Source organism: Embiotoca jacksoni, unplaced genomic scaffold (genome assembly GCF_022577435.1).
Source record: "Embiotoca jacksoni isolate LCO1_2020_lvr unplaced genomic scaffold, fEmbJac1.0.p SCAF_14, whole genome shotgun sequence".
Taxonomy (NCBI): domain Eukaryota; kingdom Metazoa; phylum Chordata; class Actinopteri; family Embiotocidae; genus Embiotoca; species Embiotoca jacksoni.
In genome coordinates, this window is record NW_027185274.1 from 13,421,455 (window position 1) to 13,443,964 (window position 22,510).

The window sequence follows — 22,510 nt, forward strand, 5'->3', positions numbered from 1 at the left end:
AATTAACTTTCTTCACAAGCTGCATCTTTTTTTTCTTTTTTTTTTTTTCCTGCTCGCCGTGCCGTACATTAAAAAAATAAAAAACAATTTCAAATCTGCAAATCCCGGTGCAGCGCGCAGGCTTTGTAGTAAGTGGGTCTGACGTAAATGCTGTAACTCTGCCTGGTGGGTGGGTGGGTGGTGTGTGTGTGTGTGTGTGTGTGTGTGTGTGTGTGTGTGTGTGTGTGTGTGTGTGTGTGTGTAAGGATTGCCAAAGATTTTCTTATATGACATTAGCTGTTTACTGAAGGTCACATTGCACTCAGGGGTACAAGTCCCACATTTCCTCATCTCCGAATACACACTGAACACATGCTGGCCAGCAGATGGACGGAGTCGGAGAAATCCCAGCACAGATGACCCGGTAGAGGCTGGAAAAAAAATCAGGTCCTGCAGGTTCTGGGCTGGATGTTTGAGTGATCTTCATGTGTGTGCGCTCTCTTGTTATCTGGGGGGGAAAAAAAAAAAAAAAAAAGGTTTGTGGAGCTGATAAAGCAACGCTGCATCAGTGAAAGATGACAGAAAAGAGATGAGGAGGATCTGAAGCGGCAAGGTGACTTGAGGAAGACGAGTGGGCCAGCGTTCGACTTTTTCCCTGACTGGTGCTTGTCATTTGTCACCCTGAGAGCATCTGACCTCACTGTCTGTGTGTGTGTGTGTGTGTGTGCGCGTGTGTGCGTGCGCGCGCGCCGTGACGTGCTGTGCGGGGGCTTTGCTTGACTCCTTCATTATAAATGACACAGTCCTGGGAGGCAGCTGCATTGACGTCAGGGCTCTCAGCTCTGTCAAGAGCTGCTGAAAATCCCCCCCCCCCTTACCCCCCTCAAATAACAGGATATAAATAAAAAGAAATAGGTTGCTGCTGTTTCATTAATGCCTCGTGAACTCAAGTGGATTTAGGGGGCGGATTAGCCTTCGTCCTCAAGTAATCGTGTTTTAATGAAGATCTTCAGCCGCAGGGGGGGGGGGGGAATTTTGCAGTTTAAAGCTCGGCATGTTGCTCCCGCGACTAGATCTCGTTTAAAATAAAATAAAATAAATAAATAATAATAATTAAAAAAAAAAAAAAAACACACGTCTTCATCGTCTAGATATTTGTGAGGAAAACGCTGAAAGTGTGGCTCGGCTGTTGTCGCAGGTCTCAAAAGGTTCCGTCCGGCGTCAAAGCCTCCTCCTACTTTCACACCGTCTCTTGAAAAGCGCATCCCGCCTTCAAAGCTTTCCGTATTGTCAGTGGCTCACGGGTGGGTCTCAGTGGAGCAGTTAACGCGCCGACCTTGTGCCCCTTTTTACAGTATGCCACAGTATATAAGTATGCGTAAATGTGCTCCGTCAGCGAGGTAACACAAGTCAAAGGGGCCGGAGGGGTGGAGGGTTGGGAGAGCACTCGGCTCCAAGGAGGGCTCGTGGGAGATTTGGGGAGATTAATAATTTAAAAAAAAAAAAAAAAAAAAGAAGAAGGAAGGCTGAGATTCTCATAAAGATCTCTGTCATGTGATTTATTGCCCTAATCCTCTCTGTTGACTGCTCATTTGAAATGAACCGACCCGGTGGGGGTGGGGGCATTACGGATGTGCTGTATGCGGCAAAAAAAATTTTTTTTTTAAAATACGGTGTGATTAAAGTCCCGGAGAACTTGTCAAAAGAAGACGCAAACGTGTTTCCTCACGCAACACCTTGCTTGAGTAAGACAAACAGACTTTTTTTTTTTTTTTTTTCCTCTCCTCCGCCCAGCCCTCCTTTTCCTTTTTTTTTTTTTTTGCAGGGTTCCTCCTCCCAGCGGTAGTCGGGTGCGAGGGCAGGTGTCAGCTGCGGATCCTGCCCCGCTCCGCCCGGTTCCCCGCGGCCAAAACGGGCCCGGAGGACCCGCGCTTTCATCTCCTCAGCGGCCGCCTTGCCGGGTCGGAGCCGAGCGCACACGGAAGCCGGGAGCGCGTGGAATTAATACCCACCGTTTTCTCGAGACGTTTCCAGGGCGGAGAAAACAATACTCTGCGCCTTAAAGAGCACAAAGCAGACAAAAGAGACTTCAGGTTTTGCATCGCAGAGGATTAAAAATTTTTTTTTAAAAAAATAAAATAAAATCAGATCATATACTACAGAGTAACTTTTCTACTCGGTGACGCAGCGGAGACCAAAATCAAGCTCGTGGTAAACTCTTGTCGGTCCAAACGTCATCGGTGAGGCCTGGGCGGGTGAGGACAAAGGAGAGAGAGAGAGAGGGATAAAAACTAAAATGAATGAATGCAGCAGATGAGAGAAATCCTTAAGGGAAACCTGCTGCAGTCTTGAGAGAGAGCTGTGACTGACTAGCTTTTTTTTTTTTGTTTCCCCAACAAGAAAACAAGCTGGGTCATTAAATCAAAGTGACGCAGGACGGGTTTGAAAACAATCGAGTCTCCAGACCTCGAGGCGGCCCAGTATCACACTGAATAATTCCCCCTGCTTTTATCTCTTTTATTATTCGAGGCTTCATCTGCTTTCAATGACTCGGCACTCTTTTCTCTTTCTAATTCTGCCGACTCAAAAACTTGTCAGTATTTCAAACGTTTGGAAGCCTCAGCAGCGAGCGCCGCTTTACGTTGCCTCTTGAACCTCTTCGAAGTTGCACTCGTGTGCGATCAAACTTGTTAAAAAGTTCCCCCGTCTGAAGGTCTCAGTTGACTTTCGTCGCCGTTTACGAGTTTATTTTATTGATTTTAAACGGTATTGGGCCGATAAGTATGATGTCACCTGTACTCTGGATCTTTATAGAAAGTCCAATAAAAGTCCCGACGCTTTGATGCGTTTCTTATCGTGATCAAACCGAACTGTAATCGGGGCATCGTTTTTTTTTCCTGTTCATTAGCGCATTAAAACATCACATCCACTGTAATTCGATGCTTTCGTGAGGGTACTATTTCGAGGTACATTATATTCGGTACCTATCGCATAAATTCTAATAAGAGTGGTTGTTTAATAGAGTCGTTCCCGTTGTTGCCCGCGGCGACCTCGCTGTTAAAAGAGACGGGAAGGCCTCGGTGTGCCGTCGAGCTACAAAAGAAGAGACGGCGCCGGTTTTACTTTGTGTTACTTTATTCAGATGAAGATACAGTAGTACAGCATCCCAATTGTGAAGAGAATTCAAAACGAAAATAAAAGGACAATCCACAATCAAGGTTTTATTCCAGAACAGAATGAGGAGAGAGGGAGGGAGGGGAGGGGAGGGGAGAGGAGTCAGCAGGAGGAGTTCAGGGAAAGACAAAAAGTTCCTTTTATCAACACAGACGACACGTTTATTCAACCCGCCCACAACCACCCCAGCTCCCACCCCATAATAAAACATCACGCAGCCTTACGCACACGTTCTCCGTGTCCCCCCCCCCCACCCCCCACCCCCCCGTCCCACTTTCGTTGAAAGCATGCGCTTGTTCTCCGGCGTGTAGAGATTTTGAAAGCAACGATCCGACGGGGCGGGAGACCGACGTCCCGCCGACACGACGCTTTTTTTTTTAAACCTCCCGTTCGGCGGAGGACTTCGCACGGGGTTTAAAAAGGGGAGAACCGGGCGGCTCCGGGAGGGGGGGAGGGGGAGGAGGGGGGGGGGGCGCACGGCGTGCCGCGGGTTTGCGTTCCCCCCCCCCCCCCGACAGCTGTGGTCCATATTTAGTTTTAACATCCCATAAACGTCGGAAGAATAAAGCGTCCCGAAGAGGACAGGTGAAAACCGTCCCCCCCCCCCCCCCCCCCCCCGGGGCACACGAGAACAAAACGTCACTGGCTCGTCGAAGTCGTTGGCACAAAGACTTATGAGCGATGCCGCGAACGTATATTGCGGGAAGATTACGACGGACGGCGACTTCCCACCCTTACACGGCAACAAAAACAAACTTACACGGCAACAAAAACAAAAACCACAACGGATTTTGGAGAGAGGGGGGTGGGGGGGGGGGGGGAGGAGGAGGAGGAGGAGGAGGGGGAGGGGGTGGTGATGATGAGCAACACTTTACAACCGAGCTTGGTCCCAATTACAACGGGCCGAAGGAATTCATTTGTTTGACCAATTTAATCCGTGTTTGCTGCAGGGAACCAAACGGTGCAGAAGGGTTCGGGGTGGTGGGGGGTGGTGGTGGTGGTGGGGGGGGGGGGGGGGGGGGGGGGGGGGGGAGTAAACCGTCTTCAGATTAATAAACGCATGCGATCGTCGAGATTGTCACCAGATTACGTGCGGTCGGGGGACGGCCCCGTTATTCATTCGGCAACCACTTTTGTGGATTACAATCCCGGTGAAAGCATTCGGGACAAATAAAAAGGTTTGGGTCTGGTGGAAAAAAAAACAACAACAACAACAACAACAACAAAAAAACACAACAACAGCGTACGAGACCCGCGCATAGCTTTCCAAATCACTCCTCCGGAGAGCCACCGCCGGCGTCTCCGGGGAAAAGGGCGCTGTCGAAGGGGCTGAATCGGGCAGGAGCTCGGCGAAAATTATGGTTAGCGATTGCCAAGCGAGCACAGCAGCACATTAGTCAAGCATGCACCACTTAATTCAATTTCATCACACTTTGCCTCGGTAGAAGGACCCATTTACAGCAAAGACGAAGGTTAACAAAGAAGCCTGCGCTACGCCGGGACACGTGGGCCACCGTTGTACAGTGGACGACAACCAAAAAGAAGAAAAACAAACAACAAAAAAAATAAAAAGGATAAATCAACTGTTAATAGCTTCCTTTATACATCAACCTGTTGTTCCTGAACATCAATAAATATCTTGTAAAAGTGTTTGCTTTGTTGTCTCGGGCGGCGTGTCTGGTTCAGCCGTGTTTGGGTTGGTTATGCTAGGGCCAGGACTGTGGGGGGGGGGGAGGAGAGAAAAAGAAGAGGGAAAAGTCGTCGTTCGTTTAGGAATGCACGTCCAACACAAATGAACGCCGCTCCAAAGTTTGGACACGGTGGTATAGGAGAGGAGAGGAATGCTCACCGCTGATGGCCTCCTGCGCAAAGTACTTGACATCCATATCGGTGTCCGTCGCCAGCTTCTCCAGCACCGGCTTCACTTCTGCTTGAAGGGCACTGAGGGGGAGGAGGAGGGGGGGGGGGGACACAAAGACGGGACCAAATTCACTAAACACGTTTCTTAAAGCCGGTCGTCTCTGTGGAGAGAAAAAAAAAAAAAAAACAAAAAAAAAACACGGGCGACGCTGAAACTGACGAGGCAACGTACTTGCTGTCGAGCACGGGGCCGATCTTCTGGAGGGACTTGGCCACGTTGAAGCGTACGTTGGCCACCTGGTCGTTTGGACATCTTCAGGACCACCGGCAGCATCTGCTTCGTGGTGATGTCCTGGCCACAGGCCTCTGACAGAGCCTGACACAGAATGCGGACGGTCACCGAGACGACAACAGGGGACAGGCATGTTCACAGACAAGTTTTTTTTTATTAAATGTAGTCAATACAAACATGACGGGGACGGTAACCCCTTCAAACTAACTCCAACGCCCCGCAACATGCATGCAAAGTGTGGGGGAAAGGACGGCGCGGGCTCACATTGATGCAGAAGAGGGTGGTCATCCTGTGAGGTAGTTGGGGTCGTTGGCCATGCCCAGCACTTTGGGTACGATGGTGTTCTGAGCCCACTCGGCTCCAAACTTCTCCACCAGCTTCATCAGGTTACAGGTGGCCGCCTCACGGATGGCGTACACTGGAAAAACACGAGAGACGACATGCCGCGTGAAGGTCTTGTTCTTCGACCGCTTTCTCGAGTTTTGACCTCGGGAGGTTTCTCAAACGTTTCCCCACGTAGGAGGCGAACCGCGGGGGGGGGGGGGGGGGGGGGGGGGGGGGGCGTTCAGGATCGGTGTCTACAAACTGTCCATTCGGGGCCCAACGTAAGAGCGCAGGTTGAACGCGTTGTTAAAAAAAAAAAAAAATAATAATAATAATCGCTCGCAACGCAGTTACACGTGCGAAACCTTCGGGTCGCGCACACGCACGGGCGGCTGCGAGAAAAATGTAGACGGGCCGGACGGGTCCAATGAGGAGGTAACGTGTACCGTTGAGAGTGGGTGAGATGGTCGACTAAAAAAAAAAAAGAAAAGAAAAAGAAAAAGGTGACTGACGGGTCCTGTGCCAAGAAGGCATTGGGACGGAGGGTGTAAATCTCCAATGCAAATTTAGGCCACAGACTTCTGTATTAATCTGGACACGCGAACCGCAAGGAAAGTTTACTTTTACATGACGGGGGCAATAAAAAACAATAAAAAAAAAAAAAGACAATAAAGTTAGGAGTAATGTGCATTAACTGTATCCGTTTTGTTTGGGTCAACCCTCATCCCCCGTCAGGCTGCAGCAACATTTGGGGCCAAAATGAGAAGGAAAAAAAAAACAAAACAAAAAAATAAAAACACCCAACATGTTCCAAGAGTAAGAATGAGACTGTTGTAAGAGTCAAAACTCCCCCACAAGATGAGAAAAGTGTGTCACACCCATTTAAAAAAAAATTAAAAAAAAATCAGTTGGACTTCTAAAGTTAGATGCGTTGCAAGACGTGCAGGTCACCAGCGGTGAAGACTTGAAACGCCCTTCCTCACCGTTTCGAACGGCAGCGTTTAAAATCTCATGGAGTAAACGAGAGCGCCCAAACGGCTGACTCTCGCCTGCTGACGCGCCTCTTGCGGGAATGTTGGTTCAAATCCCAGCAGCAAATCTCCGTCTGCCTTTTTAAGTTGTTGCCGAGTCTTTTCTGTTGCGAGGACTCGAGACGGCCGTTCGTCACTTTGCAAGTCACATTTTTCCAATTTCTATGTTCGATTACATATTTGTATCCTGTGGCACATGGAAGTGAGCCGAGTGGAACAACCAACAATTGGTGTTTATTGAAAGTAAATATCAAACCACATTGATTGAGAAGAGAATTAATTGTGTTATTGATTCACAACTTAAAAAAAATGAGAGTTTAGAGAACCATGAGATATATACTGTACTGTATATACTGTGCATTTTATATTTTTACTGCTATTTTATTGCTTTCTATTATTATCTTATTGCTTCTGTATGCTGCTGTCGCGAAAAAATGTCCCCTCGGGGATTAATAAAGTAACTACCTAACCTAAGGCGTTTGACATATTTGAGGCTTCAGTCCTAAACTGAAAACATATTACCACCGTGAGAAAAATGTTTTAGACATCAAGGACACTCCTGCTGCTTTTTGGACATGTTGTCCCAGCTGCAGTACATCGCACAGGCTGCATTTAGAATAATAAAAAAAATATATATATATATATTATATATATAAAAAGGTCAAACTAAATCCATTTTGCAGTCATTTTTCCATTTCAATTACCAGCAATAAAATATGAATTTGTCTTTTTTGATATTTATTATCAACAAAAACTAAAATAATCAGTCTCGTTTTTTTTTTGCATTCTAGTCTAATGTTTAATTTTCACATCATCTAAACACTTTGAGGCTACAGCCGACGCCATCTTTGTGTGTGGTTACCATGGCTACAGGTGTTATTCTCAACTGCAAGGTTAATGGAAAAAGCTCGGTATCCATGCCCCCCCCCCCCCTTTTTTTTTTTTTTTTTTTTTTTTTTTTTGAAGGGACACAGATGGACTCTTCTCAGTAAATGCAGTCGTCATTATTTCCAGACCGGACCTGCTCACCTCACGTTACCGGCACAGGTTCCTTCACCGAGGAGCAGCATCATCTTTCAGAGGACAATTCACCGATATACACCATTTAGTGTCCGTGTTTAACTTAAGAGATGCTAAATCGTTGGACCAACATTAATAAAGTTGTATTTCTTTAGCGAACATTAACAGGACGCTTTAGATGGGGAAGTGCCGTCATCAACCCTGGGACCGACTCCTTCCTTCCGAGAGGAACATCGGAGATATCCGAATGAAAATATTGTTACATCCACGGACACCGTATAATGTTTTATCAGCTTACCTTTGAATAAATGTCAGCTACTGACTGCATGCTCCTAGTTTACCGCAGCTGGTTTTTTTGTTTTTGTTTTTTTTGCTCCCTCTTGTTTAATTCTCATCCGAGCTTAGTTCATAAATGTGTTCCTTCCAAGAACCGGTAACATCAGATAGCATTACTGGAGGGTGTGTCTTACAAACAGCAGTGAAACGGGGTCAAACACAAATCCACCAAGCGAGAAATATTTAGGGTGCGTAGGGAACTCGCTAACCGGGAGCAGCAGTGTGATTCCACAGATGCCCGCACGTCACTGAAGACGACTTTTGCATTAAACAAGGATATTAGTTCATTTGTCAGCTCGTCTGAACCCAACAGTTTTGTTTAGTTTTTATTTGTGGACAAAAAAAAAAAAAAAAAAAAAAAGCTGAATTATTTTGTCGTAGTTCTTGGCTTGAAATATTTCGTTTTGTTATATCGAGAAAAATAGGTCATCAATTAATACTTAGCATCATTGATCAAAATAAAATTTAAAAAAATGAACTATTTACATAAAAAAAAAAAAAAAAAAAAAAAAAAGGGGGTGGGGGGTGTTTACACAGCTTTAGCCTACATGAATATTTGCATCTGGGTCATTACCTACATGACCTCTCTGGAATACCATTAATAGAAATCGGTCACGGCAATAGACAATTTGATTTCCCCAGTTTCATCAGTGCAAAGCACCAGAATCAAGGCATTTAGAAGTTATGTCAAAAAGATCAAAATAGATCTTTATATAAAATGGAAAGATTCTGGGCTGATTTATGGAGCCCTGTCTTTTTTTTTTTTTTTTTTTTTGAAGGGCTTACGTAACACACAGCACAGCCTTAACCCCAGCACACACACACACACACACACACACACACACACACACACACACACACACACACATATATAGAGAAACTCAAACACACAGAAACTCACACCAGCAGCATTCCAATGATGTAACCCAGCTGGCCCTTTGTCCTCAACAAGGAGTGCGTGTCTCTCTAATTGGAAAACTACACGTCGAGGAGAACAGCACATACTCGGTTAGAAATGTATGCAAATCACCATATTCCTGATAGTCATGAAATGCAGCACTGTGTGGTGTTGTTCTACGGATACACCAGCGCCACCCGTATTCAAATATGGGGGATTGTCTCTCGGAGCAGTTTAAACTGCTGGGGGGGGGGGGGAGACAGCGGGAGACAGAGCGAGCGAGACCCAGGACAAACTTCCGCAGATATAAACTCACAAGTGACACAAGTGGGATTTGTGAGTACAAGAACAACAATATGAATCCACAGCGCGAACCGCAAGCTTTTGTCGCCAAGACCAAGGTTAATCCGTAGTAGCAGAAAGTATGACGGAGTACAACACAGCAGCTTAGCGATTTCATAGTGACACAATTTCTGATGACAACTTGTCATAGTACTACCGGATGTGGTTCCTTACTCACCGCGGTAGTACCGCATGGAGAGCGAGAGCCTTCTGCTAGCGTGCACAAGACAGCAGAGAGCTGCAGATTGCCACAGCATCCCTTCCTTATCCTGCAATGTTCTTCCTCGCACCCTCTACGCTCATTAGTCTCTTCTCTTTCACCCCGGGGTCTCCATCTCGATAATAAGATAGACCAGGTGGTAGAGCGAGACCCGTCTGCTGATTTGACCGGGCTCAGGCGAGGAAGAAAAGGCTTGGAAAAGACGAATGCTCGGCGATACAGTCACTGAATTCGAGTTCTCGCCATAATGCGACCTTGATGAAGTGTGTAATGGAAATGAGCGGATATAGCCGGAGTTGTATGCATGATGATTAAAAAAAATAAAAAAAAAATAAAAAATAAGGGGGAGGAGGTAGGGGGGGGGGGGGGCATTATGAAGTTGTCACAGGCTGCTGAGGGCCAAAGCAAATAAACTGAGTGCAAATGGAAAATGTAACGAGAGCTTTAGGGGTATTTCCACAGTTGGTTTGGGAATCAAGTGATTTTTTTTGGGAGGTTACAGTGTAAGTGAGAGGAAAACTCTTAACAACTATAGAAAGCCGAAGCCAGAATAGAGAGACAATATTTGGGGTTAAACCTGTATTCACAGGGGGGAAAAAAAGAATACCGTAAAGAACGCTGCCCGCATCTCTGTTTAAGAAAACAAGTAAATCAAAAACACCATCCTGTTTTGCGACATGACGCTTGCGCGCGAATTTGGAGTTGGACGCGAGCATGCTGTCTGACATAACCCTTTGAAAAATGTTTGACCGATAAAGAGTGCCTTACCGTGGTCAATAAGCCAGGCCATACAAAGGGTGTTGAGCTTCTCGTCAAAGAATTCCACTCCCTGGGGAAACGAGGGCACAGCATAATTACAACAAATACCTGGATGCCCACAGTCAAACCATGCCTGACGGTATTTCTGTCTGCATGTTGCTGATACTTCTGTTTTGCACATGGGACTAGATAGGACATTTAAGACATACTTAATATAGGTTTCAGCCATCTTCCCCGGACTTCATGACTCACCAGCTGCCCTGCCAACAAGGGCATGTACTCTATGATGGCAAGGCGGACCCTCCACTTTGCATCCTCTGCCAGCTCCACGATGGCCGGCAGCAGAGACTGGGATAGCTGACGTATGCCAATCACCTCGTTCACGCAGTCTAGGTTGGAGATGATGTTAAGACGCACCTCAGGGCACTGTGACAGAAGAATTAGCAGGAACAAATCAAGGTTATGGCAGCGTACTTTCGTCACAACAAAGTATTTATATATGATGTCTTGAGAAACCTGACGAAGGAAAAAAAAAAAAAAAAGAAAAAGTTTGTAACCTTGATATTTAACAACTACGGGATCGTTTTTACACTCTGTAAAGGGCACATTTCTTGGCTCCGGCCTGGCAAAGCAAGTCAAGACTTCCAAGTAGTTATGTCGAAAATAATTTACAACAGTTTTACATCAAAGAACCTTCCATGGATATTCCAGTGAAAAGGATATTAACAAATGCGTACAACAACGACTTGACACTTTCAGCCTGGCTTGTTAATAACTAAGTGGGATCAGAGTAGCAGCCAAATGAGGCTCAGTAACGATGTGAATTACAGCTCTTGAATGAACACCATCTCTGCAGAATGTTCCTCATCTTGCTCTCTGAAAACATACTCTCAGTCAGATGCACCTTGAATTAAAATGTCCGAGACAAAGCTGTCAGTTTGGACTGTAATCCAATTAGGCAGCATTGGTCTTGTGTTTGTGCCGTAAGGAAGATGGGCCGTCTTTAAATAGGACTAAAGGAATTTACAGCCTCAGCCTTTCAAAAACACGTCTATACCTTTGTGTCTGACCTGCCAAACTCGTGTCTGATATCGAAACGCAAATTGACGCGACAGCAATGTATTCTTCTTGGAAGACGCGAGTGGGATATCGTTCCAGGCTAACCCATTATGTAAAGTAAAACTCAGCCCATTCGAACCGTATCCAGTCAGAAAACATTGCCCTATAATGTTTTTCCTGCAACAGCTCTTTTAATAAAAACTTTCAAATGCATGTCTTATACTGACTACCACAAAAATAACTGAAATGCAAAAAAAAAAACCAGGTGAAAAAGGGATGTGTCCAATTTTAAACCATTCTCTGCTACATGACCAGGAGGAACCTTGACCTTATTTAACCCACTTTAACCAGCAACATATTTACATTCTTCTTAGCTCACTTGGCTTGATGCATACTGATTGTATTTACAATGCAATTCTGAAGGTTAAACAGTGTCCAACTCTTAGTTCTTTCCCTCCAGTCACAGACAATCAGTCCTCCAATTTCAAGGTGTTAGTGTGGCTGCCAACTACACGAATCATCCGCCAACCCAGCCAGGTGGCAGCCAGGTAGATGGTGTTATGTGGCTTTACCCCGTCTCAGCCATGCTAATCCATGAAGTGCAAAAAAAAAAAAAAAAATTGGTCAAATCCAGACGCTCAGTAGGAAACTTTTGTTGTGAATGTTACAAAAATGAGCGCTGCCTTGAGGATTTCCAAAGCCACCCGTGTAAGACATATATAAGAGAATTTGGAGCCCATGATTGAAAATCTGCATTTCCTTTACCTCGTCCTTGAGTTGAGCCAAGAAGAGAGGCAGCAAGTGTTCTATTGTGTTGTCCTTGCCCAGGATGGTTGACAGACCCATAATGACTGAGGCCAGGGCTGACTTCACATGCTGGTTGGTGTCTGACACGAGTTCCTGGTCGGAGACGGGACACGCAGGAGACAAGAGTTCAACACAAACAAATAGTTGAGACAGAGTACATGGATAAACATCAAGACTACTGCTATGGGTCATACTCACAACACACCACAGAAAGGAAGGCTATAATTGACTTGTGTGTAAATACACCGTGAAGGTGTAACTTAATACTCGTGCAGACAACAGTCACTGCATTTTACACCTGCAGGTGGAAAAACTTGATGTAGACACAACAATCCGAGCACGTCGCCAACCCTGCGGAAAGAGCATGGTATGCTCTTTGTTATTATTATTCGACATATTTACTTTTCCAGGGTTTGTGTCAGTTTGTTGCTACCCGCATAACTTCGTTCGACTGCTTATCAGCAGTCTGTTGACAGGATAAGCAAAATGTGTGCTGCCACTAGCATTAATGAATTAACTCAAAACGATATGAGAATGTTCACTAAGGAGCACTACAGCTAAACTTGCTGTTCTACAAAAAAACAACAGTGCCATCTGCTGTTCAAAATCTGATCAACACTGGCAAGCAAGCAAGGTCTCGCCCCACAGACTTTTGCAACAGCCCTGCAAAACATATTCTCATGACAGCCATTTATGGCGTAAGTAACGTTAGTTGACATCTTTGGGTGTCCAAAGGTCTGCAGTCCCTACAGATTGTAGTCACACCGCCAGAGGTTGTTTTTATTTTTTTTTGCATGTGACTGCTGTCTACTTGAGTGGGGCTTATGGTTTAACCTGATCAAAACAAACACGCAGATCATCAGTACAGAACAGGGCAAATACTTCTAGTGCTCAAAATGTTCAATTTTACATTTCATCCAAACTGTAGTTAAAAGTTGTTGTTTTTTTATTTTATTTTTTTAATTGTCGCTGTTGCCAGTTGTAACACTCATGAACTGCTGACATCTGGGAAGGAGCTTCGGGGGTGGGGGGGGGGAGTAAATAAAATATAATTATCAAAAGTATAAAGGGCCAACACTATACAAGTAAGACCAACCCAAAGCAAATGCCACAACACCACGTGTCTGCATAAACACTTTGGGTAGGAATATAAAAAGCCGGTTTTCCTTTTCCATACAAATCAAAAGTGCCTTTTGTTCGACTGAGAAGAGAAGCACCAGAGAAATGTCACAATGTGGCAAACAGAAATATATATATATATATATAATTATTATTATTATTTTTTACCTTAACACAGGGTAGGATGTGAGTCATGATGATTTGCTCACGGCTGTCCTCTGGGAGGTTCTCACAGAATTCTAACAAAAAGAAATGTACACTCAGTCAAATAAGTGACACACTGGACAAGAAGCTGAAACAAGTTGAACCCATATCATTTATCTTTTCAGCAAGTTTCTCTTACCTTTGACTTTGTTTGCTGCAGCAGCACGGACCTCAGCTTCACAGTCCTTCAGAAGGTTCTGGAAGGCCGGGACCAGATCGTTCTTTGTGATCTCTGGACCCACTGCTTTCTGGAGCTACATTCAATGACAAACCAATGTGATTTAATACACAAATATGCATGTGTGGAAAATACAGATACAAATAGGAAATATGAATTTTTGAGAATTAACAATGATTCGGGGAATGAAAGGTATACAAGAAGTGACATACCTATGATGACCAAAGTAATGTCAATATCTTAACCTAACTGTAAAAATCTTAGATTTGAGTAAAAGTAAAAAAAAACAACAACAAAGGAACGTGGACAAACTTGTGACCGTTTTAATTGTTTCATTATTGTGTTGATGTGGTCAATGATTACAAAAATAAATCTATATCTAAAAACAAAACAAAAATAAAGCCTTTTTATAAATCACATTTAGAAGCTTAAGTTTTAATTTAATGGACTTGGAAAAGTGGCTCTTACAATCAACATGCTTGTATGAACAAATAAGTGCTGTTAAACACGAGTAGCTTTTACTGGGTTAAGAGTCCTGAATACATTAAAACATCCTGGTTAAGCGTTCTGAGTAAAGGTACCTTTAGACTATGCGTCAACACTGATCATTAAAGTTTATTGTAAGTCACATTGTGCAAGATGTGTCTAATAAAACCTTAGTCTCAATCTGTGTCACACTGTTGGACTTCAGATTGAGAAATGTCATATTATGCAGTGGATATATTATAAATTACAAGAGCATAAGAGAGCAGAGAAATGTTATCAGATATCATCTATGTGCCAGTGGAGGAAACCTCATACAAACAGGGCTTTTGCTGCAATAGCTCCACAAGGAGTTTTCCCCCATAATATGTTTTTTCATTTCACCACCATTGTTTTGCTTTGTTTTGCTTTCCCCCCACAGAGCTTAAACAGTCTTACAAAATCATTTTAATCATTTCTTCAAACAAAGCAATGCTAAAATTCTTCAAGGAAATGAGTGGCTGTGTGGTTTGAGACACTGTCCTGAACTTAACGTTTACAGACAAAACTGTAAACTCCAAATGTGTTAAAACCAAATAGAGGTAAAACACTTTTACCCTTTATTTCCTTTTAAATATTTTATACATTTACCTAAACCACAAACTGTGTACGAACACAAAACACAGAATACTGAACATGCTTCAGATGTGAAAGCTAGCAACTAATGGCGCCCATTAGACTGGTTGACGAAGGATTTGTGTTATAAAATACTGTCCAACAAAAACAACATGATTTTACTTTTTAAAAGTTGAAAATAAAATGATTTGGTTGCGATTATTTGATCAGTGTGCAGACCCAACACAACAAGGATAGTACATGTGATGTGCTCTGTGTAGTCATAAAGCTCAGTAGCTCCAATAAGCAAAACATAAGGCTATTGTATGATGTGCACTCGTGAATGCAGGCTTGAGTGATGCTGAACCATTTAATCATATTGCAAACATTTTGCAACAAATAAAGTTAAGTGTCATTTTTGTATCTTGCTCTTCCACTGTGTAATGTCAATATTTGTATTGTATTTCAATTTTTTTTTTTTTTTACTGGACAGTGTAATGTGTTAATACTTTCAAACATAATATATTTTCTGACTTGTGTACGCCCTGGACAATAGGAATCATTGCCAGGAGTCTCGTTTTCATTCCGCAGATGTCAATACACTTGAAAATAAATAGCTCTAAGGAACTGGACAACTTGACAGCTGCTCTAAATATGACTTCTCAACTGTCAATTATACATTTAAATTGGGATGATAGCAGGGAAGGCAAAAAAGTAGCAAGTAAGCTTTGCTTACCTCAGAGAACTTGTCAGCCACCATGTAGCGAACCCTCCAGGATTTATCCTCTGCAGCCTGGCGCAGGGTCGGCATCACCAGAGTCTCCAGGTCCTCCTGGGGCAGCAGAGTGGCAATGCTGACACAAGCCTCCACTGCAAGCAGCCGCACAGAGTCCTGAAGGAGAAAAGTAATGGGATCAGTTTGGCCGTCCACATAGCCCAATACATGGACGGCATAAATAAATGTACTGCAAAAACACAGAGCGCAGCCGCAGTTGAGGTTGAGAAGAAGGAATATAAGGGCTCATACCTGCTCATCAGAGGCCAGAGCAGTGAAGAGGGAAATTATGTCACTTTTCACATAATCCAGCTCCAAGACTTTGGCAAACTCCCCCAGTTTAGATGCTGCAGCACGACGCACCATTGGAGTATCATCTGAGCACAAGGTGCGGAAATGCCTAGAGACAACCACACACGTCAAACATCGGAGCAGAGCCTAAACAGTCCACAACAATCAACTATGGTCTACATTAAATTACATTAAATTACATGCCTAAAGTCACATATAAATGACTTAGAGCCATCTAAAAATTGTGTCTTTCTGTGAAGAAGCCACTTACTGACGGATCTCTGCCTTGACGGTGCTGGAGACACGTGGATAACACACACTAAAGAGGCCGCAGGCAGATGTGCGAGAAGTGAACCAGTCACCACTGGCCAGCCGCTTCACCAAAGGCTCAAAGTGGACCTCCAGGTCAACTGGAGAGTGCTCCTGTGAGATCTTCCGCAGAGACTCCACAGCTTTGTCTCTGACTACTGTCTCTTCCACTGTGGCTAGGCTCTCCAGGGGAGGCTATGCATCAAGAAGGAAATGGGTTAGGTAGGTCTGAGCCTCTGTGCCATCAAAATCTATTATTGGCAAAACTATTAGAAACACACAATTTAAATAGCATATTCAACAATCGTGATAAAAATGGCATTTATGGTGTTGACATGGAGGGCTTCTCTCATGACACCTAAGGTTTTTGCTTTTTTTAAGAGAAGGTGAACCTTGTCCCATAAAGCATATCAACTCTCTTATGACTTGGAGCGTTCTCACACCTTAAAGTCAGAACCAACCGTGTATTTGTTACCTTTCATACATTTGACCCGGACATGCCCGTCTCTCTACTTGATATTGATTATTTTGTATATGGCGTGCATCTGATGTTGACATGTTGTCAACTCAGCTCGTAGGCTTTTTTTTTTTTCTCGTTCGACCATCACTTCTTTTCCACTCAAAAAATGAGTTATAAGATTTGGCATTGTTGTATATTTTTAAAGCTACTACAGTTACTACTAGAGTTAATATTGTTTTTTCTTCCCAAAGAAATGAACCATCGTTAATTTTAATCCTGACCAAATTGTGGGCCTTCGGTACGGACCTCAACCTGAGGCATCTTTCACACACACGATATTTTGGTTCAGACCAAACTGAAAAGTCCAACGGTCCAAACCAAAACAAAGGTGGGTGTGAAAACGGCCTTAGATACCACAAAACTTACCAGGAGACAGTGCACGTACTCCGGCCCTCCCACCAACATAGTGAAATTGCCAAGCTGCTCAGCCAATGCCAGGAGCACCTCATCTTCATCATAGATGGTGTCTAAAGGATGACAAAGATTTTTTTATAAAACACCAGTGAGAATATATCATCAGTTAAAACAACATCACTGCAGCTGAAACAGTTTGGTCTTGTTTAAAAGTACAACACATTCAGCACCGACTTTATTACCTGTGAGGAACGGAAGGAGTTCAGTGCGAGTCCTCTCTACACCGAGGGCCAGAGCAATAGTGGACAGCTTCTTGATGCTGTTAAGACGTAACTGTAGGAAAGAAATTGACAAGTTAGTGAAGCATTCAAAACAGAGATCAGATGCATTTAGCGACCTGAGACAACGAATAAACTCCTTTTCTCCTGTTAACAAAGGTAGAATTTAATCCGTGGTTGAACCGAGCTTGGTACATTTCTCGAGTGTGGTACTTAAATACAATTTTGGGGTGCTTGAGTATTTCCATTTGATCGTACTTTATACTTCAACTCCACCACATTTAACTGTCAGCTTTAGTTAATTGCAGCATGACGATTTGACACAACGGATAATGTAACAAATTTAAAAAAAAATACAACACAATTGTTAAATATTAAACCAGTGGTTTTGAACCTTTGTGGCTTCTGACTTCTTAGAAAAAGCAGTGTGTAATGGGGGGTGCCATGTCAGATGTCCATGAGTTGTTCACAGCTTTACTCAATAGTGATTTTACCCTCCGACACATGTTCAAATGCATCAATATTATCCATAAATTTTCCAAAATTACAGTAAAAAAAAAAATCTGAAAATAGATTTGTGTACGAGAACTTGTTTTTTTTCTTCTTTCAGTAATCATCTCATGACCCATCAGATTTACATGCTGCCCATATATGTCAAAAAAATGTCCAACTAGCTTCACCCAGCAGCTTTAACAGTAAAGTACCGTTTACGCACTAGTGTTTTGAGTATTAATAATCTCATGTTATCAAACATAAAAACCCGTACCTTTACTTTAACATTTTGAACTACATTTTAAAATGATAAAAACCGGTGTACTTCTGCCTAAATGGGTTTTAGATCACACAACACTAGCTGGCAATTTAGAGTGTTTTTCTTTAAATTCACGTGTTGGTAATTTTACCAGAGTAAAGGATGTGAATTTTCTTTGCACAACTAAATTTACTGAAAAAAAAAAAGAAGTAAATCTGTTGTCATCTTGTTGTAACGTTGCGATCCTACTAACTAGCAGCTTGCTATAATTAAAGGACGTTTACAGATGGCTTCGTACACGCGTAGATGAATCGAGATGGCAGCTTTACATTAATATCGACCTGCTATATAACGTTAATCGATTAATCGATTTACCCGCTGCGGCCCTTTTGGACGCTTCACTGTTGTGATCGCCAACTTCGACGACGGTCACCCCCCCCTCCCCCTCTTTTGGTTGGCTTGTTGTTCCTATTTAATTTCAAGATCTTTTAAATGTTTTGTTGAGATATATATATATATGTATATATATATAACCACCAAAACGCTCGACGATGTTATCAGCCGTTAACTCCCAAAATGGACAAGTCACGTTAACGAGCTCGATGAACGGGGTGCGTCCGGCGAAGTGATCCTCGCAGGCCTCGGGCCGGGAACGGTAAGCTACGATCAAGACGCCTGACGTCCGGAACGCTTCGATTCTACTGCGAAATATAAACAGTAATTAATGTCGAAACTGGTGTTACAACCTGAACGTCTTCATTTCGCAGTTCGTCAATGAGAACGGCGATAGGGTAGAGAGAGTCGTCTCCATCAGCTCCTGCCATTTTGGATACTGTTGCAGTTACCGAATGGCGCTGCTGTGGTGCACTACGGGGTTTCCGCTTGAAGCAGAGCGGGTGCAGGGCCCTCCGTCCAATAGAGCGGACCGGCACATCCGGGAACTTTTGGCTTTCAGAAACGGACCCGCCCCCTTTTGAGGGAAAACAAGCGACTCTCTCTCCATAGACTTCAATGTAAAATTATTAATAATTATTATAATAATAATAATTATTATTATTATTATTATTAAAGCAATCCGTTGTAACCACCGCATCGTAATGACTTTAAAAAGGGTCATATTTAACTCTACCTGCCAGATAGCTAAAAAGGTTTAGTCACGTGTCTTCCTGTTTATATAATGGCGCCGTAGAGCTCTTCTATCACGATCTTCTTTTTAGGATATAACGGGGAAACAAATCGGAGATAATAGTTTTTCACATCTTTATTGGTGCAACTAACTACACAGCAACTCTTCGGCATAGCTTTATTATTTAAACCGGTTAGTTTAAAACAGCAGTTTTGAAAAAAAAAAAAAAAAAAAAGTCGGAAAACTTCAACTTCGTCTGACTTTGATGACACCGGTGGCTGCAGGGAGGAGTATATATATATAAAAAAAAGCTGCCGTCAAGTCGGACAACCATGGGTACATTTATTACATGACATTAAAACCTCGCAGGAAAGAGACGGCTGCAATTGTTCTCTTCCGGATACAATGGCGGAGAACCTCCTCTGTGACGACACTCCTCTGTCCTGATAGGTTGAAAGTTTCACGCGACACGCGTGACGTGACGTTTGTTTCTATTCTAAAACCTACAGAGCAGTTTATCGCCAGTGGTTATCTTTTGTAGCTCAGGTTTTACATCTCGACACAGACACACTGTAGTTTTACATCTGGACACAGAAAAACTAGTTTTACATCCAGCAAAAAAAAAAAAAAAAAAAAAGCTGTAAAAAGAGGTTGTTTCTATTAAACACACTTAGATTTAATTTTAAAGTACAACACTTGTGTAAACTGTGTCTGGCCTGTAAATCTGTCAGTATCAGCTCATCAGTCGGAAACTTTTACACTTGTGAGCTTAAAATACAAAACCATGAAGCAGCTGTACAGGTCCTGCTGTCTGATTGGCCAATTCTATCCTGCTCTCTGATTGGTTTACTCTATCATGCTTCCCCATTGGTCTATGCTTTCCTGCTGTCTGATTGGTCTATTCTATAAACCATTGGTTCGAGAGCAGCGTGAGGTCCTTACAACAGAAACTTACTGTGCCAATAGCTCACCAAAACTGTCTGTATTGTATTTTAAGCGCATAAGTGTAGCCCTCAATATCTCAGACCGATGAGCTGACATTATTATATCCGGTAGTTTTATTTTGAAAAATAACCAACCGGATATGTTGCTACTCGTCGTCATAACGGGTCAAGATGGCGTCTCAGCAGCAGCCCGGTGGGCCGATGTCTCAGCCGGGATTACAGCAGACTGCTTCACTGCAACAGCAGCAACTGAGTCAACAGCAAGACTTTGATCCAGTCCATAGATTCAAGATGCTTATTCCGCAGCTAAAGGAGAGTTTGCAGGTAACCGCGCCGCATCGAAATAAACGACCGACCGAGCGGTCGCAATGGCTGAAGTTGGTTTGCTGCCGCGGCGTGGCAAATCAATTTAAGAGCTCCAGCAATGTGTTTTAAACGTATTATTTTTTTTTGTCTTTCATCTGTAGAATTTAATGAAGATTGCCTCCCTGAATTTAGCCCATAACACGACAATTGACAACGGCATGTAAGTAGCCTGTTTGAGGGTCTTTGCCGCAATGATCCTGAACATACATGACTCTTTCTGTCGATAAGCTTTCTCATTTTTTTTTTTATTTTTTTTTTTTATTTTTTAACGTGTTCTCTTTTCGGTTTAGCAAAAGCAGCGATGCCTCTGTTCAACGCTTTGACAAAAGTCTAGAGGAGTTTTATGCCCTGTGCGATCAACTGGAGCTGTGCTTGGTAAGACTCAACACAAACCTGTCATGTACAAAGGGACTTCCTGTGCCATATTTACTATTTTATTAATTTCAATAATGATAATATTTACTTCCTTTTGAACTATTAAAACCGTACTTCCTAAAAGCTTAAGATAAATTTACAAATAGCTTTTTTTTTTTTTTTTTTATTATTTTTTTTTTTTAAGAGGAGGAATTTCCATATTTAAGGAACTGCCAATATTGACTGATTATTTAGTTGATAATTGATTAGCTGTTTGTTATTAAAAATGTCAGAAAATGGTAAAAAAAAAAAAAAAAGAAGAATGTCGGGCAGTGTTTCCCAAAGCCTAAGGTGCAACCTAAAATGTCTTGTTTTGTCCTGACCAACAACCAAAAGATATTACATTTATGACCATGGAGGACCAAAGGAACCACATAATATTCACATTTAAGAAGCAGGAATTGGAGAATTTGGGTCCTTTTCATTTCTAAATGATTTGAAATAATTAATTGATCAATCAGAATAGTTGGTGATCAAGTTCTGCCCATTAACTAATCTATAATTGACTAATCGTTGCAGCTATTCCCAACAGATCAATAGGGCGATCTATACAGATCATTGATAAATGCGTTGTTGTAAAGCGCATGACAAGACAACACTGTGACAAGCGCATCATCAGGCTAGAAATGAGTGACGTAGTTCTTTAAGGAATATGATTAAGGCTTAAATGTTCTCCTTCCTTGTTTAAACAAAACATTTTTGTCAGTTAAACCTGAGGATGAAGCCCACATACTGCGCCTATATTTGAAATGGACTGCACAAGCTCACTATTTTCTCCTCTCCATGCAGCGGCTGGCGTACGAGTGCCTCTCGCAGAGCATCGACAGCGCCAAACATTCACCCAACCTCGTCCCCACAGCCACCAAGCCAGACACAGTGCAGACAGAGTCCATGTCTTATGCCCAGTACCTCGGCATGATCAAGTCTCAGATCTCCTGCGCCAAAGACATCCACAATGCTCTGCTGGAGTGTTCGAAGAAGATCGCAGGAAAGGGGCAGCCTCAGGGAATCATGTAGACCCGGGCCGACCACTCTGACTCGGTATACGCTGACTTGCGTGAAAGATGATGGATTTCATATTTAGGCCTGTCCCATATTCACACCTCAGTTTTGCGCAACACGGACAAAAGTGCTGTTTCATTTCATAAGATCCTGTATATTTTATTTTATTTTTTATCAAAGTTGTGTTTCTTGGAAACACAGTGTAAATAATTGAACAAAAAGTAGTTCTCTACGATGACCAGCAGGTGGTGGCAGAGTTGCAGCTGAAGTCTTTTGTAGCATATTTGTATTGACTATTAAAACCTTTCTACTGATGTGGATGTTTTCAGGATCATTGAAGGAGCACAAAGGAAAAAAACTGTCTATGACTTAACTTAACTATAACTGATGATATAAATAGCAGGATTCACAAAAGGAGAAAAAAACAATCCATTGTGCGTGCAGATACCAAAGTGACAGTTATATGGTAAGATTGTAAAAGTAAATCTGTAGCCGAGTTTTCTCTAAGAAAAAGGTCAAACTGTGCAGGTGAATGATTTAAATATCTCTATTATTGCATTTGTCCTCAAAAAGAGTTAGACGGTTTAACATGACATAGGGGAAGAAAAGTCAAAATTACTATTAGAATAAAGTGTATTTTCATTAAAAATGGTTACATGTTGAGAAATAGCTGAGCTGTCTGTCCTCAGAGGACTCTGTAA

The 22,510-nt window shown here is 42.8% G+C and overlaps 2 protein-coding genes across 2 annotated transcripts; one reads left to right on the forward strand and one right to left on the reverse strand.

Moving 5' to 3' along the window:
- Positions 1-3,957: 3,957 nt before the first annotated feature.
- ppp2r1bb (protein phosphatase 2, regulatory subunit A, beta b) lies at positions 3,958-18,827 on the reverse strand. Its single transcript, XM_069148082.1, is given in 17 exon segments — positions 3,958-4,871; positions 5,003-5,094; positions 5,246-5,319; positions 5,321-5,389; positions 5,570-5,601; positions 5,604-5,723; positions 10,245-10,305; positions 10,488-10,661; positions 12,060-12,194; positions 13,389-13,459; positions 13,564-13,678; positions 15,416-15,571; positions 15,707-15,854; positions 16,017-16,249; positions 16,941-17,041; positions 17,171-17,261; positions 18,704-18,827. Coding segments are annotated over 17 exon segments (1,767 nt in total). The 5' UTR covers positions 18,782-18,827; the 3' UTR covers positions 3,958-4,854.
- A 1,347-nt stretch (positions 18,828-20,174) lies between these two features.
- med29 (mediator complex subunit 29) lies at positions 20,175-22,124 on the forward strand. The gene is made up of 4 exons (XM_069148097.1): positions 20,175-20,351; positions 20,495-20,553; positions 20,684-20,768; positions 21,597-22,124. Exons 1-4 carry the CDS (start codon positions 20,199-20,201, stop codon positions 21,822-21,824), a joined length of 525 nt encoding a protein of 174 aa, XP_069004198.1. The 5' UTR covers positions 20,175-20,198; the 3' UTR covers positions 21,825-22,124.
- Positions 22,125-22,510: the final 386 nt, after the last annotated feature.